The sequence below is a fragment of the Prionailurus bengalensis genome, chromosome B4 (genome assembly GCF_016509475.1).
Source record: "Prionailurus bengalensis isolate Pbe53 chromosome B4, Fcat_Pben_1.1_paternal_pri, whole genome shotgun sequence".
NCBI lineage: Eukaryota > Metazoa > Chordata > Mammalia > Carnivora > Felidae > Prionailurus > Prionailurus bengalensis.
Window position 1 is genome coordinate 72,781,860 of NC_057358.1, and position 12,297 is coordinate 72,794,156.

At 42.0% G+C, this 12,297-nt stretch overlaps 1 protein-coding gene across 2 annotated transcripts in view; it reads left to right on the forward strand.

Annotated features, from left to right (window-relative positions):
- The first annotated feature begins 1,921 nt into the window (after positions 1-1,921).
- ARID2 (AT-rich interaction domain 2) overlaps positions 1,922-12,297 on the forward strand; it is a 170,689-nt gene continuing 160,313 nt past the window's right edge. The window contains exons 1-3 of one of the 2 annotated variants that reach the window (XM_043563493.1): positions 1,922-2,564; positions 2,680-2,773; positions 3,842-3,939. In XM_043563493.1, the coding sequence (XP_043419428.1) occupies positions 2,473-2,564; positions 2,680-2,773; positions 3,842-3,939 (284 nt within the window). In that variant the 5' untranslated portion in view covers positions 1,922-2,472. The remainder of the gene's footprint in view (positions 2,565-2,679; positions 2,774-3,841; positions 3,940-12,297) is intronic. The other variant, XM_043563492.1, reaches the window with a different exon arrangement.

The following is a 12,297-nucleotide window of genomic DNA, read 5'->3' on the forward strand; positions in this document are numbered from 1 at the left end:
GTTGACATTTTCCGTTGAACGAGATTCCCCTCGGCTCCATCTCTTCTACAGGATCTCCAAACTCGGATGCATCCTCAGCAGAGGTATTCCATGTTGACAGATCTCTCGCCTCCCACAAAATGGGGCCGAGGAGGCGGCCGCTGTCTCCTCTATGGGCGCCGCCATTTTGTGAGGCGGCGGCGGCGCGGCGGCAGCAGCCCGGGGTGTGTGTAATGGTTGAATAGAATGACCCCCTCTAGGGAATCCCCGGCGCTGACAGTTACGTAAGGGGCTGTGCGCAAGTGCGGCGTTTAGGGAATCCGCACAGCGCCGGCCTCGCAGCTCTGCGGCCCACATCTCCACCACCCCTAAGAGGACCGGTGGGGGAAGGGACAGATGACCTGGTCTCCCTCCTACCCCACCCCCCGCTTCTTGCCTCCGGCCCCGGCCCAGCTTCTCCACTCCCCCAGCTGGGTCTCCGCCTTTCACTGGCTTCCGTCTCAGACACTCACTGGCCCTTGGGTGTCAGGAACTTCCTAGCCACAGTCTCATTCCAACCCCATTTAAGAGACAAACTTTACTTGGGAAATAAATCCGTTTCCTAGAGTGAGCACCGGAAGCATGCTGGACTACATTACATAATTTTTTTTTCACCAGCAAATAAATGTTCCCATTGGAACTACTACCTGAAATAATCATCCAGACCTGTATAAGCCTGTGACCTTGGGTTAGTCGATGACTTTGCTAATAGTGGCGACCACTAAAATGGGAATAAAGATACGCCCCACACTGTGAAGCTTAATTAGCATTTGTAGCAAAGGGCCGTCTCCAGCACCCCTTGTAAATGCAAACTTAGGTGGGAGTATTTGTTGAGATTAGTCTCCCTTTAAGCAGCTTTATTAACCTTCAAAATATTTTCCACGGAGATGGCATTTAAGACATTTGAGAGAAAGCAAGGAAAAACAAGGCATTATTCACTATTTAAGCGCTTCTACCTTTAAGATATCTTAATGTAAAAATATAAACGTTAATTATTAAGGTTCAAAGAATTGGTTCCCAACCAGTTTAATTACTGTTTGCATAACTCAGCATAAAATAATCTAGTTTGATATGTGAAACCAAAGGCAAGATGAATTAAGAGCATTACTGTATTTCCACAGAACTAGGACAGACAGTTCACATTGTATTTAATTTACAGTTTGCTAAAGTTAGTTTGTGGATAATTCATGGAAAATGTGCTAATCAGGCCCCAAAATACTAGCACAAGGCTCAGAAAAGCCGATTCCTTTAGACCTTGGGGAAAAAAAAAAAGGTAACAAATATGACTTTATTCCGATCTGTGAATGATGCGTAGCGTGAGGAGCTGCCCCTCGGAGCTTCCCTTCCCTCCCGAGCGCCAGACCGGTTGTGTCGGGCTGGCAGGGACTGAGAGGCGGCCCTTCCAACAGCCGGGCCGGGGACGCGAACATCGCCTCCACCCCTAACCCTGGAACAACCGGTAGTGGCCGTTTCCCCGCGCCGCCCCCCTTTCCGCCGGCTTTGTGTGCGTGTGAAATGTGCGGCACATTGCAGATGAACCCTAAGCCCGGCGAGCCGAGTCTATTGTTCCCCGCGAGGAGCTGCCGGGGCGGTGTGGAGCCAGGCGCAGTGCCGCGGCCGGCCCTCGGGGGTCGCTGTGCGGCGCTGGCTGCCCGGCCGTGGCGGCGGCGCTGGCGGCGGCAGAGAGGGAGGCTGGCGGGGAAGGAAGCGGGCGGGCGGCGCGCAGCGGCTCGGCTGCCGCCGGTGCTTTCTGCCCGGGGACGCCCCAGCCGCCGCGGCGGAGGCCGCGCGTGAATGTGTGCGAGGGCCCCGCGGAGCTGCGGCCGGAATACACGCTGTCACCCCTCTTTCCACAAACCACCACACAGACCTCCCCCTCCCCACCCCCAGCCCCGCCTGCCCCAGCCCCGCCGCCGCGGCCGCCGAAACTCCCGGCCTCCGGCCGCCCCGGCCCCTCACCGTCGGCTCGCCTTTCCCCTCGCCCGCTCGCGCGCCCCCGGCAGCAGCACCATGTTGAATCGCGTCCCCAGGCCGAGCCGCCTGGGCCGGCGGCGCTGAGAGGCGGGCGAGAGCCGGGCCGCGGGGAGGGAGGGAAGGAAGGGGTGGGGGCCGCGCTCGCCCCGCGGCTTCGCGCGGATCCGGCAGTCGCCTGCCCCTCTAGTTTCGCTCCGATTTCTTTAAACTTTTTTAGAAATTCCCCTCCCTCCTTCCCTCCTCTCCCCCTGGCCTCCTGCTCCCTCCTTCCCCTCCTCCTCCTCCTCCTCCCCCTCCCTCCCTCCCTCCCTGCGCCGCCGCCGCCGCCGCCGCCGCCGCCGCCGCCACCGCCGGCCCATGACTGAGCCCCGCCGCCGCCGGCCGAGGAATGGGCTCCGGGCTCTGGTAGGAAGCGCAGGGAGCGGGGGGCGCTTTTAAAACACCGATCTGGGTTTTTTTAAAACCTCCTTTGAAAAAATAATGGCAAACTCGACGGGGAAGGCGCCTCCGGACGAGCGGAGAAAGGGACTCGCTTTCCTGGACGAGCTGCGGCAGTTCCACCACAGCAGAGGGTGAGAGCAGAACCGGGGGGGCAGCGCCGGGGCGAGCCGGGGCGAACGGGGCTCTCCCGCCCGGGCCGGGCGCGGGGTCCCGGCTGACAAGTGCGGGGCTTTCTCTCTCCCGCAGGTCGCCTTTTAAAAAAATCCCTGCGGTGGGTGGGAAGGAGCTGGATCTTCACGGTCTCTACACCAGAGTCACTACTTTAGGCGGATTCGCGAAGGTGAGTGGAAGTTTTAATTTGTATTTCCCTCTCGCTGGCCTCTTCCAAAAAGTCTCCTTTGACCCCGGAGTGGGCGCTCGGGGCTGGGGGGGTGGCCCGCGGGGGCAAAAGGCGTTCTTTTCGCTCGCAGCCGGTGGCACGGAGGCGGACGGCGGCGGGGCTGTTTTTGGCCTGGTGGCTCGCGTGCGCGCGGCGGGCGCGGGGCTCGGGCGGGCGGGCGGCCCGGCGCCGGCTCGCGCCCTGCCCGGTGCCCGGCCGGCCCGACGGGGTCTGAGCGCCGCGGCGGGGAGTGCGGGCGTGCGGGGCGCCCGCCCGAGCCCCGCGCCCGCGCCCGCCCGCCCGCTCGCTCGCTCGCGAGTCAGCTCTGCCGCCGCTGCCGCTCTAGCACAGGCGGAGACACAGAGACACACAGACTCTGAGAGCAGTTTTCGTGCAACTCAAAATTAGCGCGGGCAGGTTTAACATCGATAATCGGCTGCGAAATGATCCCGGCAGCCGGGGGCACAGCCTCGGCCCCGTCGCCCTCGGTTTATACAGCTAACAAAAGAAACCAGGACCTGTCTCCAAATAGCCATCTTAGGCTTCAAGGCTAGGCAGAAGCTGTAGGCCTCAAAGAAGGGCCTATGGAGATGGATAGATCTGGGAGAGGGATCGGAATCGGCCCCGGCCCCGGCCCCCCCAGAACCTGCGGACGTCGCTGTCCGGAACAGTATTGATCCTTTTGAACTTTTTTTTTTTTTAGTGTAAACGGACCGCGTTGAGATTTAAAAGGGGGCGACAGAGGGACTTGCGATTGGTTATTGTCCGGGCTTCAAAAACAAAACAAACCCACCACCACCCCCCCTCCCGCCCCCCAAACAAAACAAGTGCTATTAAATACAGGGCTCTCGGGTGAAAACACGGTGATTCGAGCAGCCCTTGCTTAGGAACTCTTACGGATCGATCTGAAACACCCACTGATGCTTGAGGTATCTACAGATCTCTGTAGAATGGGTATTTATTTCACAGTTAGGTTAGAGTTTTCTTGGATGGTGCACTCTCAGACAAGTGTGGCTGTGTTTTTAACAGGTTTCTGAGAAGAATCAGTGGGGAGAAATTGTTGAAGAGTTCAACTTTCCCAGAAGTTGTTCTAACGCTGCCTTTGCTTTAAAACAGTATTACTTGCGGTGAGTAGTAGTGACTCTTCCACAGTATTTGGAATCGAGGGACTTAAGGGGAGATTTGTTTTTAGCCAAAAGAAAGCCCCCAAACAAACCTTGCACAGCAGACAGTCTCTCGACTTCTGTTCCATTTTTTCAGTCTGAGAAACATCAAATACCCATAAAGCGAGGTTGTAGGAAGGTGAAAGTTTTCCTCATCTATTTTAGGATTGTTTACATTTTTCATACAGGATCTTTACAGGTGACACCCTACCCCCCATCTTGGTAAACATTCTTTTGTGACATTGTTATTGATGGCTTGATATCCACGGAGGGGCAGAGAGGTGATGCTTAGTAAAAGAGTTAAGATAGTTAATGAAACTTTGTATCCCTTGGGAAAATTTTTCTTTGCCTTCGAAACTCCTTTGCCTTTTTAAAATCCTGACTTTAAGATTTTTAAAAAATGAAACCTCTTGTGTGGAACCGTGTAACGGAGTGGTTTTTCAGTAGAATATTTCTACACTGCATAACGTGCTGGTGCCTTAGGTGACCCAGGAGAGTTTTTAGAGTAAGTTCTTTGGAATTTTTGAGTGACTTCAAAACGTTCCAAAGGATTATTATATATGTAGGAAGATTACGAAGTGGAGTACAATGATTTCGATTTTCTTTTCATTTTATCCCTCCTTTGACTGTATATGACAAAGTAAATTGTTTGTTCAGTTGATAATGTGATACACTTCAGAAAAGATATTTCCTGATTAAGCTGTATTCTTATTTTTTTCTGCTAGGAATATTTTCATATTGTAACCTGTTATGAGGTCATCTTTCATTTTTAATGCTTACTTACTCATAGAGGGTCCTTAGTTGGTGGTGGTTATTTAAAACTAAAATAATGCTCTTCATATTTATTGCTTTTTGATAATGATATTAAGGGATGGCCTTTTTTTAGTTAATGTAGCTTCTGCATAGATTGAGCTTGGCACTTCTCATTGCTCCAAATGCAGTATCCAAATGTAGATACTCTGTCTTAAGTTCAACACTCTGAAGTAGGAAATGCCGTAATTGCCCAGGTGTACTTTCTATTGGCTATCTTAGACTGACTTCAGGCTTGAAGCTGAAGAGTTCACAGAACTTTTTGGATAGTTACTGAGTTGCACAGAAGTCTAGAAAATATTAAATATGGCTAGTTGTTATTTACTCTAGTTTGTCTGTGATGGCAGTAGGTGTGAGTGCATTTTTAAATAAAGATCTAAAGCGAAAAACAAAGTCAAATTAAATTAACCCCCCAAAACTGTTGATTTGGTGAGAAGTAATGTGGTGAGAAGTAGAGAATTTTATATTTATGGTGATACTCACTTGCCCATTTCCATTTATAATATTGAGAGGAATATTATTCATACAGGTCTTGGTCTTCTGATAATCAGTTTGAACTGTTTGGATTTTAAACTGTTTTGTAACACAGTTTAAAGTTATGCCTAATATTTATTGGATTGATTGACTGAAATTTAATATCCAAAAGGTACTGAATGATATATCTGGTTCGTGAGATGTTTTTCTGAAGAACTTACATGCATACTAACCAAGTTTTAGCATAATCAATTAACTGCCTCGAATTCCAGTTTTTTACAAGTTACATAAATATTGTTTTTTCCAGTAGTGATTTCTATCCTGAGATCATATCATTCACTGATAATACTTACGAGTACTGTTTTTAAGTAAATAGTTTCAGGGTTGTTTGCGACTCTTCACATTGTTCTTATATCAATTTGAGCTTTATTCTCCTATTAGAAGCTGCTTTTTGAACTATGTCCTTAGCTAAACTTGTTTTTCCTCCATATGTCACTCTCCAGGTTTGTTTTTGTAGGGTTGTAGCTAGGCTACTAGGAAAAAAGTTGAAGCATTTGTTTTGGAAAATAAAACCATGTGAAGATTTGTATGGCTTGTAAAGAAATACAAGAGAAATATGCTGGTCAAAGATTGGGTACTACCAACCTTGAAAGATTTTTTTCCAGAGTGGTGTAATTAGAGGACATGTATTATGCTGGGTTTTACACCTTCCTCTGAAAAATCTTAACTGGCAGACAGGATGCCAAGCTTTCACAGTAATTCTGTGACTTAACTATAAGAGTTCCTCTTCATAGTAAGAGATAGTAATGAAGTGACTTTGTGAGTTCCCTCTTTGATATATCATGTTGAATATCATGGTTTCTGATGAGCAGATAATGCAGTGTGTTTTGTAAATCACAGAATACTTTTTTAAAATAAGAACTCCTTTTTCATTTGACCTATTGTAAGACTCTTATTATATATGTTAGTTCTCATTTACTCTACAAGTTTAATACTTGCTGACGTTCCTCTGTAATTTCATTATTAATTAGATGGATGGCTGTTAGCCAGATATAGCCAGTATCAAGGAAGTTATGATGTATCTTCATGATATTACAGACACTTAAATAAAGAAGACCAAACTAGTATGCTGGCCATGTATATATTCTAACATTTCTATGTTTGTTTTCATACAAACATAGACAGTCATTGAATGTAGAAACTGGAGTTTAGTGGTCTGCTAAAAGTTTGCTTGATTGTATCAAACATACATTTATTCATTTGTAGATTGAGTATAAAAATTTCTCAAAGTCTAAAATTGAAAATGCAATTGACGATTTAACATTGGCGTTTAATGTTTTAAATGTTAGTGCCTACTGGTAATGAGTAACAGTACTCGATATTTAAAAATTGGGTATTAATCCTTTATGATGTACATATATTTTGTTTCCACTTAGTTCCTTTCTTGGCTTGTACATCTCAATTTCTTCCACAAATGTTTATTATTAGGTTATCCCTATAAGTATAAAATGGTAAGGGAATATTTCCCACATTTTATAGTTGGAGAAATTAAAGTGCAAAAAAAAAAAAAAATCCAAATGACTTTAGGGGCATTTGTTAATTGGACAAAAAAAGTTGTATTCCTGACACATGTTCTGTAACATTTAATCAGTCTATTATCAATTCAGTTTGTCAGTCGCAAATGATTTTAAGAAATTAAAATATGGTTGAGAGTTACATATGGTTAAATGTATGGCCAATATACACAATATGTTCTATATTTATTCAGTGAATTTTATTTTTTTTGTTTTGGTGCAAAGACTGGGGGGCAATTTACTACTGTTAGTCCCATTTAAAAATTTGAAGCCTTGGTATGAAAATTTAGGTAACTATTTCAAATACTTAGTTGAAGAATTTTCTTGTAGCTTATGCCAGCATTACTATAGCTATAGTCAAGGTTGACTTGATATTTCTATTATAAAACTTGATTTTTTGGAAAGGAGGTGAAATATCTTAGACATTAAAAAAATATATTGCATGGAACTAATATGAAATGATTTTTTTTACATGTACCTACCTTTAGAGTAGTCAGCAACTTCACTGTAGAGTTGTACCCACCAGAGTGAATTTTCAATTGCATTGTGAATTTATTCTATTTTTCTCCCCTTGGTGAATAAAGCCCTCCCTTAGATTATACCAACAGGAAGAGTTTACATTTATCAATTAGATAGAATGAATACACTCATATGTTCTGTAGTTAGTGTATACCATGTACGTTATCTCTTTTAAGAGAAAGCATTTAATGAATCTCTTGATGTTAAGTGAAACAATGCTTCAAAATTGTAATAAGCAAGTAAATAAAGTAATACTCTGAGTTTGTGAATTGCTAAACAGAATTGGTAAGCAGACATTACTCGCTTTTTTCAAGGAAGAAAAAGAGAAGTAATATAGAGATTGAAAGGACAACTGTACTTAAATAAATTATTCGTGTATGTATTTTAAATTTAATTTTATAAACTGTATTCTTTCATTTTGAACAAACCTGATTTTGATCTCTTCTGATAGTCTGTTACATTTTAAAGGGCATGCAGACTTGTGGAAAGGAGTAGAAAGTGGAGAAGGTTGTGAGACTGATCAGAGCTCAGCCAGGTTAATGTTGTGTCTTAGAAATCGTGTTTAAACAGATCAAATTTGCCCCAAAGTAGAAATAAATCTCACTCACTCCAAGATAGTTCGTTCACTGAAGACACATATTTTACTGAGGTAACCAACTAGGAGCTTAACTGTAACTCCCAAAAATGTTTGCGGTTTTTTACATAACATTTTCTGCCTTTAACTAAAAGTGTGTATTTCTAAATAGGAGCATTGTTTTGTAAACCTACCTGTATTCTGTTGTGGATTCAGTATTTTCATAGTTGGTTGTGTGTGAAATCCACTAGAACTGATAGAAAAGCATATCACTGCAGTGAATCCTTCATATTGCCAAACTGAGTAATATTGCAAGTTTCAAAAGGAATGAAAAACAAACATTTTGATTCATTGGAATTTAGGTATATTAGTCTGCAGGCAAGTATTCAATACATATTTTTAGGTGAAGTGTTTAGAACTTTTCTTAATATTTGGTGAAGTCTACTTACTGGACATGTTCCAGAGTGGTATAGACTTTACTAAAGTTTACTGGTGCGAATGGGGTTTGTCCGAATTGGGAATTAGAGGACATGTGGGGCAGAGTGAGTGGGATTTTCTCAGTCTTTGCTTCTTTGACCTGCCACCGCCATCATTACCATACTCCTTGGTATTCAGGATCAATTAGAGTAGAAATTCTCAATTTGTGCCTTTTAAATACTTGTTTTCTTGAAATGTCAGTGTGTTTCCTTGAAAAAAGACCGAATGAATTTGAGCAGTACAGCTAAATTTGGGTTAATTGCAGGACTTCTTAGAGACTTTATTTTGTTAATGTGCATATGGATCTCTACACAGTTTGGAGAAAGTCCATTTATTACCTCCTTTCCCCCAACCACAGTAAATGGTGTTTCCCTGACACTCCCACACACCGCAGGAATGTGGTACCAAACCCCATGTTTGAGGAATATTTGTAGGTTCTTTGGAGCAGTTTGGGAAGCTCTGAACTGGAAGAAATAAGGGTTAAAGAAGAGAAATTTTAAATATAGAAAATAATAAGGAAATGAGAAATAAGAGGTAATTGTGTATATCTATGTAGACATACATAAATACCAATGTAAATTTTTTGGAGCTGTTGTTCGCATGTCTTTATCAATGGCTGTGCAAAATTACATTGGTAGTACTTGTTAAATATTTGTTTGAAATAGGGGGATGTTAAAATTATCTTGTGTTCATTGCCAGTAAAAGAAAGGTAAAGAAATATTGCAGTCCAAATAGAAGAAGAAAAGTTGAACCTGTAAGATAAGCAGTGGCTTTAGTTGGTCCAGAATGGAGAAAGCTGTCCTTGTAGATTCATAACAGTATTTTTTCTACTCTTTAAACCATGATGTTATGAAAGACAAAAAACAACAACAACAAAAGACATGATAAAGATTTTTTAAGTCTCAGGCAGTAGTTCACATATTAGCTTGATATTCTTCATGACAAAAGAATTTATGATTAGTTTTATTTGACCAGTCAGCAACCCCTCGAAAAGCAAGTAATTGCTCTCTCTTTTCCCTGTTGTCCATCATTCAAACTAGAGGGTTTTTTTTTTTAGAACAGGATATTTATATTTAAATTTGGATTTTAAATTTGTCCATACAAGCCTCTTTAAAGAATTGGAGCAGAATTATTGATCACATTGTTTTGTGGGGTAGTAATTACTTTTGTTGAAATATGGTGATGGTCCTGCTTAAACTTTGTATTCACTTCAGTTCTATGACTTAAAAAATTGGGAAGTCAGATCATAAATTTCAGTGTTAGGGAAAGCTGTTTAGAAGTACGTATTGGTTGGCGCGCCTGGGTGGCTCAGTCTGTTAAGTGCCGACTTCGACTCAAGTCGTGATCTTGCAGTTGGTGAGTTCAGGCCTCGCATCAGGCAGGGCTGACAGCTTGGAGCCTGCTTCCGATCCTGTGTCTCCCTCTCTCTCTCTGCCCCTCCCCTGCTCACGCTCTGTCTCTTTCTCTCTCTCAAAAATAAATGTTAAGAAAAAAAAAGTACATGTTGGTTTAAGAACCAAACTTGCTGGAGTTAAAAATAAGGGTGTTAGTGGGGCACCTGGGTGGCTCAGTCGGTTAAGTGTCTGACTTCAGCTCAGGTCATGATCTCACAGTTCATGAGTTCGAGCCCCGTGTCGGGCTCTTTGCTGTCAGCTCAGAGCCTGGAGCCTGTTTCGGATTCTGTGTCTCCCTCTCTTTCTGCCCCTTCCCAGCTTGCGCTCTGTCTCTCTCTGTCTCTCAAAAAAAAAAAACAAAAAACAAAAAACTTCAAAAAAAAAGATTTTAAAAAATAAGGGTGTTAGTGTTAAAGGTTGTCAAATATTTTATGGCTTGAAGTTATAAGCACAGTTTTTACAAAAAGCAAAAATACTGGCTTTTGAATTTAAAATAAATTTAAATAACCTGGCTAGTACAGTTTATTCATAGTAGAACCAAGGAAAATAGGCAGATTGATGCAGTTTATTCAGAAGTGCATATATGCTGGTTGATATTGGTGTTGGTTACCTATCATAAAATTTATTGATGCATTCACTTGGAAATATAACTTTGGGGGGACCTAGAATAAATTGTTACTCTCAGTAATGTTTGGATTATCTATGAATTTCATTAAGCATTCCAAGAATTGTGTTACTAAAATAAGAGCCTAACGTATTTTTCTGTTTCAGAGTATAAAGAAATCTCATTTGTGCTTGGATACTTTTTGCATATTCATTATGTTGTGAAGTGGAAGTTAACCCATGTCTGCAAGATATATACCCTGTTGACTAAGTACATTGTAATAACCTGTTGCTGGAACTACAATCTCTTGGTGATATCTAGGAATAGCTGTCACATTCTGATTTGTTGTCCCAGAATGATAGATCCATAATTCCAATAGTTTCTAAGTCACTGTTTGCAGGGTCCACCCCATCTTACCGCAGGAGATTTTGTGGTGGGGCTGAATCTGTTTTGGCTGTTTTATCTCATTAGTCTCTTAACAGTTTCCTTTTTCTTTTCCTTTTGTGCCATTGATTTGTTGAAGTAAGGGAGTCATTTGTTCTTCAGATTGTACTAAATTGTCAATTTGGTTGATCACTTCCTTCTAGTGTCAGTTAACTTGTTCTTCTATCCCCTGTATTTATTTCCTGAAAACTGATAGATCTAAAGGTTGATAACATTCAATTTCAGTATTTCAGGCATACTTATTAGATAGTGCTGTGCTTTTCATCGAATCATGAGACATGTAATATTTAGTTGTCCCATATTAGTGGTGCTAAGATTGATTGGTGCTTTTAGATAATAGTAGTATGAAACTGTATTCTTAATAAGTGTGCCACAGGTGATTCTTAAGTGTGAAGTTTGAGAACAGCTGATTGAAGTATTGTAATGAAACCAACTTAGTTGCTGAGATAACTAGTTTAACTTGGCATCAACACGTTGGCCAGGGCTACATCCAGAATAAAACCTCTAGATGACATCTGGTCTGGGGCACCTGCTCAAGCTGCACCTGTCATCTCTAAACAGAGCCTGGACACACCCTATACTTTGTCTCTGGGCTCCAGAGAAGCTAACAAGGGCTCCACTTCAGTTAAGGGGAATAAAAAGGTATATGAATTACCAATTCAAACTTAACTGTATTTACATAATTTGGATTTTAAAAATTAATTAAAAATAAGTTTTCCTTAATATCTAGGTGGGGTGTTGTTGTTTTTTCCTATATAGGACTTTATGATATTCATTCCAAATGATATGCCATTTGTTTTATTGAACTTACTGAATGCTTTTCTACTTTTTGAGGATTTTGTAGGTCTGTCCCAGTTCTGCTTAGGGAAGTTAACTTACATTGTTTAAATTCCTATAAAAATAGCAATATTAACAATAGCTTGTTTTTTAATGCACTGCCTTGATTTTTCAAACCATTTTCATATGTGAGATTTTATTTTTATCATCAAATTTCAGAAGTAATTGCTGTTATTTAATCTTAGAAAAAATAACACTTAGAAAAAAATTCTTTACACAACTCAAATTCTTTTCTTTTGGCACAAATGGGCTACTTTGTAAAAAAAAAAAAAAAAGAAAAAAGAAAGAAAGAAAAAGAAAAGGGCTATAGGTAATAGCCAACTCTGAATCTCCAGTGTCAGCCATAGTGGACTGGTAGAAAAGTTGTTTTTTTTTTTTAACATATTTTCAGACCATACTTTTTCCCTTTTGCCTTTCTGTTTCGTTCCTTAGTTGATAGACTTGCCTTAACAAAGCATTGTCTTACCACCCTTCATTATCTATAGTTGTTAAATATCCTCAGGAATAGCCCATGTTCTTGCTATATTTACCTTTTGTTTCTATCAGTAAATGATTTTATTCATTGCCATTTAGTGGGGCCAAAATAAAGTGTTGCTTCTTATGAAGCAGGGTTTA